The 19,726-nt window shown below is 37.7% G+C and overlaps 1 protein-coding gene across 4 annotated transcripts in view; it reads right to left on the reverse strand.

Annotated features, from left to right (window-relative positions):
- The window catches only part of KIAA0825 (KIAA0825 ortholog), a 410,058-nt gene that overhangs the window by 203,332 nt on the left and 187,000 nt on the right, over positions 1–19,726 (reverse strand). For all 4 annotated transcript variants that reach the window (XM_059175470.1, XM_059175467.1, XM_059175469.1 and 1 more), the window contains 4 exons: positions 13,224–13,632; positions 8,999–9,158; positions 4,717–4,875; positions 2,821–2,915 (listed from right to left, as the gene is read on the reverse strand). In XM_059175470.1, coding sequence (XP_059031453.1) covers positions 2,821–2,915; positions 4,717–4,875; positions 8,999–9,158; positions 13,224–13,632 — 823 coding nt within the window. The remainder of the gene's footprint in view (positions 1–2,820; positions 2,916–4,716; positions 4,876–8,998; positions 9,159–13,223; positions 13,633–19,726) is intronic.

Here is a 19,726-nt window from a genome sequence, read left to right on the forward strand (position 1 = left end):
TTTTAGGTAACTTTCCTAAGGTAAGCTTATAATAGGGACTGAGAACTCAGCAATCCTGCTTTCCCATCTCCATCCTGTTCCAGGAGTGTTCTGGAACACTCTAGGCTTGTTCTCTAGAGAGTAAGTCTAGACGATTTCTACGCTTGAAGTCTCTAGAGGGTAAGTCCACAGATGGTCTGCTTATGCTGTAAAATTTGAAGACAGGCATAAAAGACTTAGACGGTAAATAGAAAGGACTCCCTTCTCCTCAACTTTTTTCATATGTGTATTTGAGTTCAGTATTGTTTATAACACTATGTCCTCAGACAACATTTGAAGCCCCATATACATGCTTGAACCACAGTGCAGGGATAGATTAGTATAAACATCCTACCAATTAAAGAAAAAAAAAGAACAAGTTTAATTGCCAGGTCTGAGAAAAAGAACTGAGCATATTCAGCAGAACTGCTGTAGGTTTTCTTTTGGCTCTGCCTACCTCCCGAAATCACAATAGTTCATAAGAAATATCACTTGTGGGGCACCTGGGTGGCTCAGTGAGTTAAAGCCTCTGCCTTCGGCTTAGGTCATGATCCCAGGGTTCTAGGATCAAGCCCCACATTGGGCTCTCTGCTCGGTGGGGAGTCCGCTTCCTCCTCTCTCTCTCTGCCTGCCTCTCTGCCTGCTTGTTATCTCTGTCAGATAAATAAATAAAATCTAAAAAAAAAAAAAAAAATCACTTGTGAATGTAGGGTAAAAACCATAACTCATTCTAAAGCTCGGTGTTCTGTTGTCTCACTCTCAAACGTATGGTTTTAGATAGCCATGGTGTCAGAAACCCAATTCACTACTTAAAAACAAAAAAAATCAGCATTTTCAAGTAAGTTCAAACAAAAGAGTCTCTTAGAAAAAAATAACGGAAATGATTTCCTTACCTGTTCAATTAATTAAGTCACATAAATTACATTATTAAAATAAATGGGAAAGTCCTAAAAAATAATTAAAACTCTCAGGTGTCCTACATCCTTCTAAGGCAGATTATGTTCATTCACTACAGCTCATAGTATATAGCAGCTTGAAGTGGAATACTTTTCATACCATTCTTTAAGGTTCCAAGGTTCTTATTAAGGTGATAGCCTAGCTGTTACTATTAAATATGCATGACCCTTTTCCAAGAAAAGTGTTTTTAACTGATACTTCTGACTAAATCTGTGGGAGTCCTTTTCTCCCAGCTGACTCTTGCATGTGCTCTCTCTCGGGGAAAGAGACTTTAGTAGGCATTGTCCTAACTGAAATGTATCTAAAGTTTTATACAAAAATAACATGGAATTTTGTAAGAAATTCATCTCAAAGTGATTATTATACATAGCAAATGCAGAAAGGTTTGAGGGATGTGTTGCCCCCAAAGTACAATTTGGTGGATTAGAAACACCAATTCAAAGCTGAAAAAATTTAGTAATACAGAATACAGTTAACCTACATCAACTCTTGAAATTTTACAAATAGCAGGAGAAAACTGATTCCTCATTCCTAGTTTGTTGCCAGATAGACATGTAACATTGTATAAACATTATGTAACCACAGACTCAACAGAAGACCTGGTCTCTCCTCTACCACTCCCACCTGATGTCTCCCAGGCAACTTTTGGAGAGGATAGGAGCAGGTCTGGGGGACTTTTCTCAACTACTGCCTGCTAGGTGCTAAGCTTGCTGGGAGAAGGCTATCCTTGATGGGAAAGCTCCATTGTTTGGCTTTGTCCATGATGAGTAGGAAAGCTTCATTCAGGAGTGAAATATTAGGAACACCAAGTGACCATACACTTAAATGACAGGTTTTACTGACAATAAAGCTGCCTTTTTTAAACCTCTATCTGGGAAATTATGGGAAATACCAGGTATCTCCTCCCTTTGTATTTTCTCATATGTTCCCAGATTTGTCAAGGATGACTTGACGATTCTATTATGTCACAGTCATTATGGTCTTTCAGGAAAAAATGGTATTTAATATTTGTATTGAAAAGATATAGAAATACAGTCTACATCATAAAGATTATATAGAGAATACTTCTCATACTGAACTATAAGCTAACAAATGATACTTGAATAAAAAAGTTGCACACATATTTATCTTAGATGAAAATGTCATACCAGATAGAGAAATCCAATTTTTAAAGATTACACCTTATGGTTTTCAGTCAAGACTTTGAAGTATTTTAAAATCCTTGTTAATCCAAAATATAAAGGAAATATTTATACTTTCATACAAAATAAATTGCATTTTTAATGCAATTAAATTGAAATTTATAATTTCATACAAAAATCACGGTACCATTTTATTAGATTGTCCTGGGCTGTGTGTATGTGTGTACATGCATGCATGTGTGTATGGGTGTGTGTATAAAATAACATGTAACAAACTATAGCAACAAAGTACCAAAATAACTGGCTTCAAAGCAAAAAATTCAATCATGATGATTTTAGGATATGTTTCCCTGATTAGACTGCTTGATTTGGCTTGGCATTTTGTATGCATTCATTAAATTATTATCAACAAATACAAAATAGTACAAGGACATTCAAGTTGATAACTTTTGGTGTGCACAATGCAAAACTATTATAAACACGAAGTCAAACATATTTAAAATTTGGACTAAAACGGACTAATTTCAGCTCAGAAAAAATTTTGTACTGCCTTTTGTAAATACTATGGAAAAACAGCATTTACAAAATATACAGGGTATACTTTCATACAGTCTCTCTTTATGTAACTAATATATAAAGGATATATATATGTATATATACCCTTTTCCCCCAACCAGATCCCCAAAATCACAAATCTCATTACCTGTTTTTGAGCAGTACACTGAAGGTCATCTTATCCAGTCCCAGATAATTTGGCAGCAAGTTTGACCAATTCCAGTTCCATTTTGTGATGGCTGACTGTTGATAAATGAGAACACGCTATTGTTAGTTATTAATCAGAGTTAATATGATCAGTAAATTAAAGCTCCAGCTGTGATAGACTAACTAAGAAGGAGGGGGGTCCAGAACAAGGAGTTAGACAGATAACATCAATCATGTCCACAGAAGAAGGTTTTTATTCCAATAAGACAGCAATTAATTTATAAATCCATTTGGGGATGTAGTCATTATTTATAAAAATATAAATCAATTTCTTGAGTCGTTATTCTTCCCAAGTGCTAATGGCATTTGCCCAACAAGTTTCCCTGAGAGGGTGACTCTTTGAGAAGAAAAGTGAAATAACTGGCAACTTTTTCATCTATCGAGTGATAGTTTTTATTCTTTAGCACCCAGAAATTTGATGAAAAAAGACTTAGAAGTGCTATGACTCAAAGTACAAGACACCACTTAATTAGAGTGTGAAAATAATGCTATTTTTGGTTAAGAAAATAATTTAAAGGGGAAATTAGAACAACCTGTAAATGTAAATAACATTCTCTTTTCTCATTTAGTAGGTAATTTCACAACAGAGTAAGGAGAAAAATTGCTGTGAAAGATAATCTCATAATTCACAACAGAATAAAACATGCCATTTATTTAAACACAGTGAGGCTAATTTAACAGCTACAATGATTATTTATGGTTTGGAGCACTCTAATGCACAACATAGAGAAGCAGCCAACATATTCAAACTTACACAATATATTTGGTTTTCAAGTATTATAGATGCTTGCATTCCTTAAAACTAAACAGTTTTGATAATAAGAGTCCAGGCCAATGTTTAAAATCCTCTAAGAACTATGCCCTGTCACCTGCTGATTAATGGAGCACCACAATCCTGTCATAGAGCAGGAGAATTCTGCCCCAGGTTGTCAGCATTGAAGGTCTTATTCTACTACAGTATTGATGAATGTAGACTAGGGTTGTAACAGGCATGGCAAAAATATTATCTGCATCCCGAATTAGGCCATTGTTTTAATTCTTATTTTCCTCGGAGCTCTAGGTCAAGCAATCCTTCTCTTCTGCCCTGTGGGTTGGAAGAGTCTGTCAGGAGACTTTTCCCTTTTTTATTCACCAAGAGAATAAACAAAGCAAAAACAACTTTAGATTTCAAATGCTTTGGCTTTAATTTGACCTTTTTAATGTAATGATTGAAGTAGGTAGCTTAAACAACTGCATATTCTGACATTAAAAACGTGTGGTATTTATTACATTACCTTTATTCCAAATATCCAGACTTTAAGATCATTTGCAAATTAATTTGAAATGCAGGAATATGTTTAGAATTATAAAAAGGGAAATCTATCTCATGCCACTTAAAATAGGAGCTCGAGGCTTTATTTATAATTAGTTGTAAACTCTTATTATTTCTCTGATAAGTTAGATAAATTCATAAAAATTGCAAGGCGTTGAGTGGGTGGATTGGGGATGGGGGCGAGCAGCAAGGGAGGAGACCATTACGAAATGCCTGCTTTTTCAGGCCTTTTCTAGACACAGCCAAACAGATGTTCCCTCTGCCCATGGTGAACTGACCTGGTCAAAAGTTAAATTATACAGACCAAACATATGAATCAGTTTGACAACGAGAAAGAAGATAAAATAACTTTTCCAAAGTCAATTCATGCAGACCACATAAATAAACAAGGCCCTTTGCTTCCCCGGGGCGGGGGGGGGGGGGGGGCAGAAAGCTTATAAATACTCAAACACAAAGCACTTTTTTCTTTTATTTATGTGAAAAAAACCCCACACGTTTAAGTTAACTTTACTATTTTCCACATACCTGATCTAGCATGTTTTCACTAAATGCCTTGTACACCTGGAAAGGGTTAAAGGCAGAAGGCTGATCTTCCACACTCCTCAAGGTCGTCTTTAAAGGTCTGATGGGTAATGGCTTTTCCTCTGAACCATTCATAGAAAACAGCTGTTCTTTTAAATATTCCTTCAAGGGGAAAAAAAAAATTACAAGTCGTGATAGTGGGAAGCATATATTCTCTTTAAAAATACACTGATCAATATCCAAATCTACCCTTTCAGCACATTTGCTCGATTACAGTATATTATTGCCTCAGGACAAAATACATTTTCAGAAGAAACATAGAATACCAATCAGCATTGCAATAAACCCATCAAAAACAGGTTCACCTAATATACAGGATAGATCGGAAAATCATTTAACAAATTCTCACATAATGAATGTATGCTTGATATATCAGAATCTTTTAAACAGGCATTGTCTTCTTATGGGTTCACGCGTTAACATGTCTGGTTACCAAAACTTAACTCAGATGCATGATTCCTCACAGTACAAGACTGCTCGTTCATTCACTAAGCACAGTTGTTACCTACTCTCTGCTCAGCAGAGTGCTAAGAACTTTGCTATTTCACTGCAATCTTCCTTTATGTAAATTAATTATAATTCAAACTTCTAAACTCTATTTCCATGCTGTGGACTGAAAAAATATCAAGGTTCAAATGAAGCTCAATGTATGTAATTCTAATCCCCCAACTGCCAGTGGCAGCCTGGGCAAAAAAGTCATTCTACTGCTTTATATTTCCTTTTCCATTCATAAGTAAAAAAGGTGAATGATCTTAATCTGTTATTAGACTCTTTCTGGAAGACAACCATTAAAATGATGTTAAGGTTCCTGTGTAAACCATCAAATACTTAGTATTAGTAAGTCATTTAAGAAATATAATTCTCCAGTATGTCAAAATATAACTTTTACTTCAAGAGTAGGACCAGAGAGAGAACATTAGAGCTGAAAAGAACTTCAGAGGTCATCTGGAAAACCCTTGCTACTTGAAGTCTGGCGCCCAGACCAGCCCAGTCAGCCTGGGAACTTGTTAGGAAAACAGAATCTCACCACCCCAGGAGACTGGCAGGCACGTGAAAGTTTTTGAGTAACTCTAGCCCACACCACATTCTGCAGTTGGCTCTGAAAGGTCACAGATGAGCCCGAGGTTACACAGGGGTGAGTGGTAGGATCTGAGTGAGGAGCCTCGTCTTCCATCTTGGTGCACTGTGCTTTCTCCTCTACCTCTGTAATATAATTTCCTGAACAGAGAACGCCCACTGTACTCATCCAGGAAGGTAAATTTTAGATCCTAAAATCCTCAACATCAAAAGCAACCACTACTTAACTATGATAATCACTTCTTAAATTTGCTCATTGTGGACCACATCTCCTTAGATGAATTGTGTAGCATCATCCACACACAGAAGACTCCTAAGTATTATTAGATTAATAAAACCACCAGAAAAGAAGGTTAAGTCTAGATTTAGATTCTTTTTTAAGTTTTTATTTATTTATTTGACAGAGAGAGATCACAAGTAGGCAGAGAGGCAGGCAGAGAGAGAGGAGGAAGCAGGCTCCCTGCTGAGCAGAGAGTCCGATGTGGGGCTCGATCCCAGGACCCTGGGATCATGACCTCAGCCGAAGGCAGAGGCTTTAACCCACTGAGCCACCCAGGTGCCCTAGATTTAGATTTTTATACAAAAATAAAATTTCTCTCCATTATGGTTTCTGAATGTAAAAATTTAAAAAGGAGTAAAAGATTCTAACAAGAACTGCTTTGTTTGCTAATAACAATCTGTTTCAACTGAGTTCCCCTTACACCGCTACATTTGGCTTTTTTGTTGTCGTTGCTCCACAATTCAAGAAAGATCAAGTGCTATGTTGCAAGTTGCGAACACAAAGGTGTTTTCTCCCTTCTTAATTTCGCTGACCTTTCCACTATCTTGTCACTCTGGTCACCACCCCTTCTCAAAAACCCGATTTTTTGTGCTGTCGCTTTAACCGGATTTACTGCTAAGGTGATTTATTTCTTTAGAAGAGATACGTTCTTCTTTGAACATCCTTTCTTAAACCCCCTCCCTGTGCAGTTACATGCGTATTTCCCTACCTGCCATTTCATGAGGTCCCATGACCTCAACTACCACCCTCAGCGAGGCCACCAGAATCTCTCAGCACGGCCTCCCTCGTCTTTGCCCGTGGCCGGGTTCTTCAACTACCCACCGGACTTCGATGCTCCGACATCCCCCCGTATCTCAAACACCCACACTCTTCAACCCCTTTCCTCGCGTAATTCGCTAGGACTCGGTGGCACACTCAATTGGCCCCTCGCCCAGGCCTGCGCCTGTAAATGCCCGCGTATTTATGCTCCCGTTTTAAGCACATTCAGCAGGTCCCCTGAAAACGCCCAAGACTCACAGCGCGGCCCCGCAAGCGACCACGCCTCCCGGCGCAACTGCGCCCCCAGCGTCACGGCGCTTCCGTGGAAACGGCGCTTCCGTGGAAACGCCGCGGCGAGGGCGACGCTGGGCGCCTAGTGCAGGCGTTGAGTTTGTCGCGGGCTACCGGCTCTGGCAGTCCCGGGGCAAAGGGCTCACTCCTTTGGTCCAGCCTCACCTCCCAGGAGGCCACTTCCTACCTCGCCGCCAGGCTTCTCCCCGCGCACAGTCAGCAAGCATTTAGCCCGACGTGCCACGTGATAAGCAGTGCGGCCAACCGCAAAGGTACTCGGTGGTAGGGAAAGATCCTCGCTCGGAGCTCAGGGCCTCGGGGGTTCACAAACCCTGCCCGGAGCACAGCCTTTCGATTTCCTGACTAGAACAGGCGGCTGCCAGCCAGGAAATATCCCGGCTTAATTTTGCTTACTGGTGATCACTGATCTTTTTCACGTTAAGGGCTTTTAAGGAGTGGACTGGTCTATCAGGTTGGCAATCTCTCCCAGCCGTGACTGTTCTCAGAACTCCGGGAACGCCACGTTCCTAAAAATCTGAGGGTAATCCTCCTGCAACATCTGTTCCTCAGTAATCACCATGGTTACTTAAGCCCATCTGGGTGGCCATGTGGCCAAGCCAACGAAAGCCATGATTTCACAACGGTGGTCTTTCTCCTCGCCAAGGCCAGGAGCTCCTGAGATCCCCACATAGAAACCCTAAACGAATTATGAGGGACCGTTAGCAAAAAGGAATAGGTTGTGTTACTTGCTAAACAATTATATACTGCGCTCTAGTGCCTCAGGGACAGGGCCATTTCTCCTAACAGCAAATCCCTCACACCCTCTCAGGCGATCATTGAATGCACTATTACATCACCTGTTTATTGACTGGTTGATTAGCTCTAGGAAAGCCAAGAAACAAAATTTACTTGAGGTAACTTTCAGGTAAACGGTAGCCGAAAGAACATTTATGTAACTGAGTTGTAAAATGCTGTTGTAGGATTTAATTCACTCCTCGGAAATTTATCGTTTTTAAGGCCTACCCCAATGAGATAAAACACTGTAGCTTCCCATTACTCACACTTTAGAATTTTTAGTATTCTGAAAAATTACATTCGTGCATTTGCAGCTAAAAAACATGATTCTAATTCACATTAGATGTCACGCTCTAATTCAGGTACAAATGCTCAAATTAAAAACCTGATGAAGTTAGTACACTTGTATTGTTCCAAGTCCACAGCTGAGATACCCGCTCTTTACATTTTTGCTCAAATGGCCAGAAACATGCAAGGTCAGAGGCTTAACCCAGCAGAGACGCATATAAGCATGACATCGGCCCTAACCAGTGCCCATGCATTAATGCATTTTCTTGGGTTAATCGAGCTGCGCCCTAATATGGTTCGATATTCTTCTCAAGTTTTCTCATTATGGAAGAAATCTACAGCTTCACCTGACAAGTATGACGTCTGTAGGAGAAGTACCTCTCTCTCCGGAAAATTCATCATTTCACAAACAGCAGATCTTAACATCAGTTTAACAGTCACAAACACACAATTCCCAAACTCCAGGTCTAGTCTATACAATTCAGAACTGAACTGAGTTTATGAGCCGTGTTATTGTTTAAACCATATAAATAAAACCTACATTGTTTCGGTGAGGCTTCTGCTATACAAATGCAGAACAGCCGGGGCTGAATAGATTCTATTAATAATGCAATATTGAGTTTGGTATTGACTTTAAGAAGTATTATCACCTCCTTGACTAACCCTTAGCTGCCAGCAGACGCTGCCTCAGGCCAGTACACACCTAATTGCTCGGTAAAAAGGCCGTTTCCCTACCTCATTGAGCCGCATGATGTGATAAATTTGCCGCAGGTACTCGCTGCCACCTGGTTTGTGGCAGATATCCAGGACCATCATGTTTATTTTCTGCTCAGTCGGTTCAAGAGCACTTTCTCCTTCTTCTAAGGCTGTGCTTTTCTCTATTGTCATAAACGCACTAAGTACAAAGAAAGCATAGAAGTATCAGTGGTGAAGAATTGTAAAGATGGAAAATAATCAAAGAGATTGAGCGCAGAGAGTCGATGTAAATCTCATATTCAAAGCACCATAAAGACCGCTCAAATAGGTAAGCTTTCCCAAACCGCCCCTGAGCATAGAAACGGAGCCGCAGAACTAAGCACCTGAAAGCATTTTAAAAAATTGAATCGTTTCTTTAAAACAGTTCTTTATTGCATTTTTACTCCTATCTATAAAACATTTTCCCATTACTGCAATTGTTGAAATTGCTATAATCATGGGATGAAAACAAAACATTTCTTTTTAAGAACATGTAAGAAATAATTTGTATTTTTTCTTTGAGGATAAAAAGTATCTTTGATGCCTGAAAGAGCTTTGGTATTATGTCTTTTGTAGATTCCTTTTTACACCTGTCTTTGGAACACATTAAAGACTAATTAAAGTGTCAAAAGGGGAAGCCTATTATGCTAAATAAAGGCTTGCCGCTCACTGGCAGCATGCTTACCACTGGATATTTTAAATTGGCCTTTTGACACTTGTTGCCTTTAAAAATATATGGCCTCTCCCCTCACACCACCCCCAACCTTGTTTTCTTCTTGGTAAGGATACCTAGCAAAAGCGACTACCCTGATTATTCTTCAGGAAAAGGGTCTATCATGGCCATCCTGGAATATGCAACTTGTATTTGTGAAACATTTCTTGTTATTAATAAAACATTATTCAGATAGTAACGTTGAATGACATAAATTAAAAAAAAAAAAAAAAAAAAACTCCAGACATACCAGTGCAAAAGAAATCATGATATTCAACATACATGATCTATATCCCATACCACTTTTCTTATTACATTGCTGTTAGGATTATGTTAGGCTTTGCAATCTAAGTATTCTTAAGAAAATGCATGGTTTTCCACTGTTCCGCAGACTAAATGAAATTTACTGTGGTGTAATCAGCTATATACTGTAGTTCATTACTGAGATTTTGCCATGATTATAAAATTAGTTCTGCTAAGAGTAAGTGCTGCTGACCTGAAGACTGAACCAAATGATACCCAGCTGCTGGACATTAACTTTTATATTGCTTCCACATGTAGCTTCAAAACATCTTTCTTAAAAAAAAAACAACTTTACAACTGTGTAAAGCTTGCAAAAAATAAAGTGAATCCTACTCTTAGACATATTCGTTAGCTACAGTAAATCTTCAAACAAACAAAAGAGACCCTGTTGCAATAAAAGAAGTTTGTAAATATCTTTTTAAAGCTGCATACAGGTTGCAAGCAAAATTTGTCAGGTTTTGTACAGGCTGACATTGAAAAAGTTAAGGCCCTCTGACGAAAGAGTGTCTCAGTGTCAGCCCCTGAATTGTATCCTTTCCTGTCCATCACTGTGCAGGTGAAGCAAATGATTGGATTCAGTCAATGCCATGATTAATGAGTTCCTCTCTGGATTTGGGACTGCCTATCAATCATGTCATTAGGGAGAATGTGCCCTGAAAGAGGCAGACCTTAGCCAAGGAATAACTGCATTAATCTTAATCTGTATATGCACCCAGCCAGCCAAGTCAGGGTCACCATGATGAAAAACAATAATCTTCAACTCGACAAATTACTTTGCAAAGACAGACATTTCTTTACTTTTGGGGCTGTGTGTTCTCCAGAATCCAAGTTGACTGTTTACAGCTTGAGTGTTACTACAAAGTGAAGGTTATTTTAATGAATAGTAATGCTTTCAGGCAGTAAGCAAGACAAGCAGTGCTTAACAGCTGCCTGCCACCTTTTCACTACAGGTCTTTTCACAATTTCCATTAAATCTGAATGCTAGTGAAAAGAAATCTACCTAAAGGATATTGTGTCATTCCAAGATAATCATCAGGGGGAATTAAAATTTTGATTACCCTAACAGAACTATTTCAGTTTAAATGGTTACGTTCCCAAACTTAAAACAATTATGGTAAAGCCAATGCAGCCCCTCACCTATACACAGACATCGGGGTTTAAAATACATTTTCCTTTATGGCATAGATCTGGAAACAAAATGATCATTGATTCGGGAAAACTATGCAGAGGGAGAAGTTCACTTATATAATAGATAATCAATCTGAAATCAGAATCAAGAAGTACATTCCTACAGTGCCCATTAAATCCTGGAAGAGATGACCTAATGTGAGTTAATAAGTCAAATCTACCGTTTCAGATACATATAAGAAATAACTTTAAATCTGAACTCTTACATATTTTCCAGAAACTGAGAAAGACATAGCATTGTGCTAATTACATACTCGTACACATTCAGGAACTTTGAGGACTGTAAAACATTTTTTTTTAATCAATATGTAAAATATTTTTAAAAGATCAGCAATTCTTCATTTTGGATGCATGTTGCAGCAGATAACTAATCAGTCAAATATAGCTAGACAAATCCCTTATAGGAGGTATCAGATGTGTTCGTGCTGTTTATAAAGAATTTAAATAAACTTTAAAGGAAAAATTTTATTAATTTTATTAAAATTTTATGGAGTCCCGTATGTGGCCCCAGGTATATAGCAGAGACATGACTTTACACTGATCTTATTGATAGAGGGACCCCTAAATCAAAAGTATCATAAATTTAACTTTATAATCCACTATTTTTATTATTTTCCCCCCCTCTCTTTTTGTAACCAAAGCTGAGGATATGACATCTGGCCTTAATCTTTCATTCATTGGTTTCAATAGCCGCCAGTTGGTATTGAATGCAAATGTAAAGATTAAGAAGGCTGTTTTTAGCATTACTAAGCATTTGCCTGACTGCTGTTGTTATTCCTACCCACAGGACACCTCAGAAGTAAATTTCTACAAGTCCCTATGACAGGACGAGGAAAATCACCATTACTGAGATTTTTCCATTTGGATTAATATGAAGTCTTACTGATTAATACAAACCAGAAACGAATATTCATTATCATAATACCAGTGAGTGCAATGTATTTTAACAAGAGTTTATAAATAATAAATGCTTACTAGTTCTAAGCTTGATGCTAAAAACTTTATGAATGTTATTTAGTTTTTCAAAACCACTCCCACCAGCTTGGTACCACCACTGAAAATGAGGTTTTGAGAGATTCTATAATTTGCCCAAGATGGCCTGCTCACAAGGGATTCATTTTTGGCCATCCGATTACAAAGCCTGAGCTCTTTGTCACTACCACATACTAAGGAAAGTAACAACTTTTAGTCGTTTCTGGCAGAGAGTTAAAATAGTATCTGCTAGTGACATGAGGAGATTTTTAAAAGAATGGGGGGACAGTGTGTGTGTGTGTGTGTGAGTGGTCTGAGAAAGGGCTGGCTTAGTGATCTGTAGGCCATATGAACTATAATTTCTTTATCAATATCATGCAGTTCAAAAGTGAAGACTAATTTTAAGACAGGAGTACTCTATGTACATATTTAAATTCATCAGGGACCCTTAAAAATCTTAGCAATACCACAAATCACTTAGTTCTTGGTGACAAACCTATGAGGAGGCTGACATTTTCATACAGAAACAGCTGGGTGTGTTTATAGCTCGAGTGTGATATGCCCCAGTTGCCCTCTGGGATTCTTACATTACCAGATGAAAAATGTGTACCTTTTTGACAATCAGGTACACAGAAAGCAATAAAAAGCCTTTTATATCCATTAATTCCTTCTTAATTTAATCTCCATGGCCAATCCATTTACAAAATGCTCCAGGCTATCCACGAGATACCTGTTTGTGCACTGAAAAGGAATGAAACCAAATTCTCTCGGGTTTAACTACCACCCTTTTTATCAGAAACCTTAAGATGGTGACTAAACAGGTATAATGTTCCAGCATGTCAATGGGGTTCAAATTTTAATAAAACAAGGAATGTCTGATAATCCTGTTTTTAATGGGATATTTATCTTTTTGTATTCGTCAAAGTTCCCATGAAGTTAATAACACAACCACTGTTGCCTATCTCCCAGTCTTTTGTTGTTGTTTATTGGTGATTTTGTTATTGTGAATGTTATCTGATGAAATTCAGTGAGAGAAAAACATCGCCTTACCATTCGGTGCTCAGTTTCCTTGCTTTCACCAATTGGCTCTCAAGCCAGTTGGGTTTTTCCTGCTCGATGCTCTGTATGACCTTCTGGGTCATGCGATTAGGGCCACTTGTCTGCTTTCTCATGATGCTTTCCAAACACACACAGATTAAACCAAGTTTCTCTTTACTCCCTCTGTCAAGGGAGGCACCTGTTAAAAGTTCCACAGTGTTTCCATCCTCAAATATCCGACATATAATTACAATCAAGTTCCAGACAAGAAGGCTAGCTTTCTTCAATTCAACAAAGTTTTTTGACATTTTTCTCTCAGACAGAAAAAAGAAGTATTTAATTGGGGGAGGCAAACATGCAATCACCATAGGTAACTTGCTGATTACAATAGATACTGCCTGAGCAGCAAGCCTTGTGAAGCCTGGGGAAGAAAGGAAAGAAAAGGTATGATTAATATTAGCATTTGCATTCCGTCACTGTGTTGTTTTGAGTGTTGCGTGGGGATGTCTAATTTTTGTGGAGAAAATTGTCGAGAAGAGCAAGTGCTTGACATATTCCGACAGAACTCCACTGGGGTCCCCTCCGGGGCTGCCTAAAATTCCTCAAATCTCTAACTCACTTTTTTCCCCCTTTCTCAAGAATGAAGATTAGAACGTTTAAAATTATTATTTTATTTATTTATTTTATTTACTAAGATTGCAGGTTTAAAGGGCTCAGGTGTCCTATTAATTAACAAATGTATAGGCATTCCTGTTGGACCTCTTTGTGGCTTTTGGTACTTTCTTAAGCCTCCTTCTCCTTTGGAATCCATAACAGAATCATTCTAGATCTTGCTGTCCCTGGCTCCCCTTCTACTTTTTAGCCCAAATGTCACCTCCTCAGATACCTTCACTCACCACCCCATCCAAAGCATCCCTCTGTGCTCTTCCCATGCCAGGTCCCACTTCCTCTCCGTTATCTACTTTGTCACCTAATAATTACCTATTAAATTGTTAATGATCTGTCACCCTCCACTAGAACATAAGCTCTATGAAGACACTACTGTATCCCCAACATTTAGCACCTCATATATCAGCTATTCAATAAAGATTTGGTGAATGAATAAGCCAACAAACTGTTTCCCATGCTAGTTCTTAAATGCAGTTATTGTTAAGAAGTCCTTGCCTTTGAATGATGGTTTCACACACTCTCCCTTGCCTGGTGTCATTTCTCTGAAGGATATACTGATGCTCCCTCTCTAGATCAGGGTGTCTCAACTTTGGCACTCATGATATTTGGCCTGGATAATTCTTTGTTGGGAGGAGCTATCCTATGCAATACAAGATGGTTTAGCAGCATATCTGGAGTACACCCACTAGATGCCAAGTAACATTCTCCTCAGTGTGACCACCAAAAATGTCTCCAAGCACTGCCAAATGTCCCCTGGGAGCAAAATCTTTCCCAGTGGAGAACTATTCTTCTAGATGAGTCTTAGAATCTTCAGTCTTGGCCTTTCTCCAGGGTAACAACCCTACAACTACAGCTTCCTATTGGACATTTCAGTTCTCTGTTCTAATAATCATTAACTCATTATAATTAAGATCAAATTAATTGTTGTCCTCCCAAACTAGCTTGGCCTTACTGACCCTCCCCTTCCCCCTCTCTGTTCCCCCATCCCTTCAATTCTTCCTTCTTTTAAAATCTTTAAAGTAGTCTTGTTGATCTTTCATTCCAGAAACCACATTGATAAATCCTCCTTCCCCTTCATCTCTGACATACAGTTTCACCTCACTGTGAAACATGGCTACTGACCTATGGAAAACCCTCCTTACAAAAGGTACCTGGACTGCTGCATTGCTCTCCTAACTCATCTCCCTGCTCTGGACCATGCCCAGCCTCTCTCTTGTGTCATGAAGCCAAATTAACATACCATAAAGTGTGTTATCTAATTTCTCAGCCATGGTTGTTTGAGCTGCTCCCACTGTTATGAGATCAGTCTCTGGAGTGTTGCTGTCAAAACATTCCACAGTCCGGCCTCAGCCAGTTTCTGTAAACCTTATCTTTATTTTTATCCTCGCTGCTTTTAGGCTTCTGCATATCTCATTACTCTCACATGAAATGCCCTCTGTTTCCATGGGTCACCCATTTTTTTCAACTCTTGGTTCAAAGTCCTCTCCTCCTACGAATTTATTTGAATGTCCTATCTGCATGACCACTTTGGTAATTAGGTCTGTAATAATGCCATGCTGTCACCTTTTGCATTATCATCTATTATCGTTTATGTTATTTATGTCTTCATGAGTTGTCTTTTCAAACAGACAAAAAGCTCCTCAAGAGCATGGAAAACCACCCCATCGATCTTTGATTATCCCACAAAGCCAGGCGCGGTGTTTTAATCCACTTATATACATAACAGCATTTGAAAAATTAAATTGAGTGACAAGCTAAAAGAAGGTAGCTTTGAGTTCTTCAGTAAAACATTCTTTACTGCTTTTGCTAAACAAAAATACTAAAACAATGTGAAAGATTTTTCAAGATATTTGTGACATTTAAAGAAGTCACTCAGCTCTAAAAAATTACAAAGCTCTTGGAAAACATGTCTTGTCTGGTGACTCCACAGAAATTCATGACAACTTAAGAATCATGATAAAAATGAACTGGAACCATCTTCATAAGTCTGTTAAAGTGGGCCCAACATATATTTGAAAGATCTCATAAGATTATTGTGTTCAGTAAAATAATAGATTCAAGAACACCTAATTCAGTACTTGGTAAAGAATAGTTCCCTGATAAATGTTTTCTTTTTATCCAAATGAGTAAGCTTGAAATAGAGATAAAACAAATTAAGAAACTCCTTTGTGACCATTCTTCCCTGTGTTCTTAAATGATTTTAAATGTTTATTGTTCTTCACATGTTTGTGTCATTTATTCCCTATTCTACTCGCAGGTGTTGACTTAAAAGATTTTATCTTGTGTTCTGTTTATTCAAAAGAGAGTTTAACTGCAGATACCAAGGAAACATTTGACAATCTAAGAAGATATCAGATAAAGATTACCAATTCTCTTCACACCTGCACTTCTACTGATATTTTAGAAAATCTGAGGACTCCAGATACTCAGATCCCCATACCTTATTAAAGCTTAAGGCCGATTCCAATCAGAACCTTTAGACTAATAACAAATGAATAAACCCAAATCATAGGGATTCTGTGGGAGTCTGTGATGATGTTAACAATACTCCAGGAAGGGATCTTTTAAGAATGCCACACATTAATTCTTCTGTCCTTATTTAAATATTCTGGCTTCTATCTAAGGCATATATATGTTACATGTTAGAAGGGCCAATTTCAGAGCTGACAAAGTGTGAAAAAATGTATGTCTTAGGATGGATGCAATGTGATATGAATATTTATGTATTTATCATTTCTTTCTTCCTAGACAAGAACCACTGGTTGTTAATAATATATTTTGTGATTATAAAACATGCAGAAAGGAAATTTACAATGAATGAAGTAAAGACAAAATAATATCTTAAAGTCACTTTTAAAATGTTATTTATTAATGGTATAAGACGTCCATAATAATTTCTTGACTGAGGATAATGTCATTTAATATGCTTTATTATTTTTAAAATCTGGGCTTAACATTTTGATACAGTGATTCAAAGGACAGGTTCTAAGTTTGGTTTGTTTCCCTACTTGATTTTACTGGCTCTCTTAGGTGAAAAATCTACTACATGAACCAATGTAGATCCACACTGTAACAAGTGTATCAATAACTGTGCTTGTGAAATCATGGCACTTGCTTTTCAATATCAATCATCAAATAGGCAAAAGCTATTGGTGACATTGACTGCTAAATATTCATTAATCATAATGTCAATGGTTATTCTTGAAAACAAAAAGAAAAATATTTCATTTTTGTATTTTTAAGAAACACATTCAGGAATCACTGAAACTCTTATTTGGAATATTTTCAGTTATGTTAGAAAATTCTATTTCTAGGTTCTGAAGTGTGTAGATAGGATATTTTTATTGGTGATACTGCTTTTTATAAAAATATTTCTGGTTTTTATAAAATGAACTATCTTAATAACTTCTGATACCATTTTGTATATTTCTGCCATCAGTTTCTCTTCCAACAATCTGCATGCAAATGATATCATGAATACATTTTTTTCTCTTTCCTCTCCAGAATCCACTCATTTAAAATAATTACTCCAACAGTTCCCCCATAAAGCATTATTTTCATTTATTTATTTATTTTTAAAAGATTTTATTTATTTATTTGACAGAGAGAGATCACAAGTAGGCAGAGAGGCAGGCAGAGAGAGAGAAGAGGAAGCAGGCTCTCCCCACTGAGTAGAGAGACTGATGCAGTGGCTTAGGGGGTGAAAGCCTCTGCCTTCAGCTCGGGTCCCGATCCCAGGATTCTGGGATCAAGCCCCGCATCGGGCTCTCTACTCAGTGGGGAGAGCCTGCTTCCTCCTCTCTCTCTCTGCCTGTCTCTCTGCCTACTTGTGATCTCTCTCTGTCAAATAAATAAATAATAAAATCTTAAAAATTAATAATATATTGGGGAGGCTAGCTGGCTGGCCTAATGCAACTCTTAATCTTGGTGTTGTAAATTCCAGCCCTACAAAGGGTATTAGAGATTACTTAAAAATAAAAACTCAAAAACCTAAAATAAGTAAAAAGTAATATTCAGCCACAAAAATTTCTCTGGTATATCTTTCATTTAATTGCTGTCAATGAGGGATGCCTGGGTGGCTCAGTCAGATCAGCAGCTGCCTCCGGGTCAGGTCATGATTTCAGGGTCCTGGGATCAAGCTCCGCATCAGGCTCCCCGCTCGATGGGAGTCAGCTTCTCCCTCTGCCTGCTGTTCCCCTGCTTATGAGCTCTCTCTCTCTCTCTTTATTTATTTATTTAAATAAATAAAATCTTTAAAAGAAATTGCTGTCAATGAAACAAAACAACTACTTTGGGTATATCTGTTCTTTGAAACATAAGGGAGCAAATACCTAAGCAGAGCTGTAGCAAAAGCATCTGAACTTTCATTCAACTCTTTGGTAAATCTCTTACATTGTATGATTTATTGTCATATTTATTTCCTTAAATCCTCACTATTTTCTATGTAACAGTATTTACTGACAAAGTAATACAAAAATGCATTTCAGTTTGTCACCAGAGTGTTTTCTGTGTTCTCTCATTTTCACCGTTTCAGGAAGGACAAATATTCCCTTAAGCTAGTGACTATTTGTTTTTTAATAAGTTAGAATCTAAAAAAAAAAAACCAAAAAAACAAACCACCACCAAAAACAAAAAAATGACTCTAATCATTTATCATTGCTTAGACAAATACTATAAAGTACTCCATTAACTATCACTTGACTTAAAACATCCTTGAAAACAATTACAGAAGTTTGTCTTCATGTTTTGGATACTTAGTTTTGAAATCTTTTGCTAATCAAGATGATTTCCAACCACCTTTAGCTAGTATCTCAAGGCACGATATGTACCTAAGAGGGATTCTTGTTTAACAATAATGTATGGGAAGTCATATTTCAAATGGTTTTCCCATATATTTCCTTTTCTAAAGTCTTTTTTTTAACCAAATCTGATCAGATCATCATCATTTTTACATTATAAATACAGACAAAGAAAATAATGGAGGAAAGTGACTGCATAAACCATTTTGCACACTCCAGGTGGATATGACAATAGGAGAATACCATGGTTCTCCATCTCTCTACCCTCTGTTAGACTGACAGTGTTCAACCTTTATCACCACCACCGTATGCAAAACAGAAAATATTTATAGGCAAGACATTAAGTCCCTTCCCTGTTCAATTGATATTTATTAAGTGAGTTAACACTATATGCCAAGCATTTCAGTTGAGGTTAACTATAAACTCTAAAGTAGATACCTCCTCTTGGTGCTCAAAGACTAGTAACTGGTTCTAAATGGGTGCAAACACCCCGGGGATGTACAAGATAATTCTTTGATAAATGAGAAGAAAGGAAGAAATGAAACTTTACTAAAATTTCATATGAAGATTGTCACTGCAACTCTCCCTTGGTCTGTGAGACCATTATGGGGGGGTGATGACCAGGAAAGCCTACTCTTTCATTAGCATATGCACATTTTTTGAACCTGAGGTTCTTTGAAAGATTATGGAAGAATTCTAGAACACCTGTACAAAGCAAAATTTTTCATGAATGGAATGACTTGAAAGCCACAAACAAAATAGTGCTACTCATGCAATAAAAGTTAGCTATAGATTATGCCTCCTGAATTGCTCAAAATCTATGACATATCTAAAAGCTAGAATGGAGGAGAGATGGCAACAACTCAGACAAGGAAGAACTTAAGTAATGAAAAGCTGACATTTTCCAATTTCAATTAAATGGCTTTACTAGATTCAAAGGCAGTTTAATAGGGCTTGGACAGAATTAAAGCATTACTGTGAAAGGTCACAGATAGATAATTGATTTGAGTTGGTAATATAAGGTTGTTGGATAAAAGCCACATTAGT

Source organism: Mustela lutreola, chromosome 5 (assembly GCF_030435805.1).
Source record: "Mustela lutreola isolate mMusLut2 chromosome 5, mMusLut2.pri, whole genome shotgun sequence".
Taxonomy (NCBI): Eukaryota; Metazoa; Chordata; class Mammalia; order Carnivora; family Mustelidae; genus Mustela; species Mustela lutreola.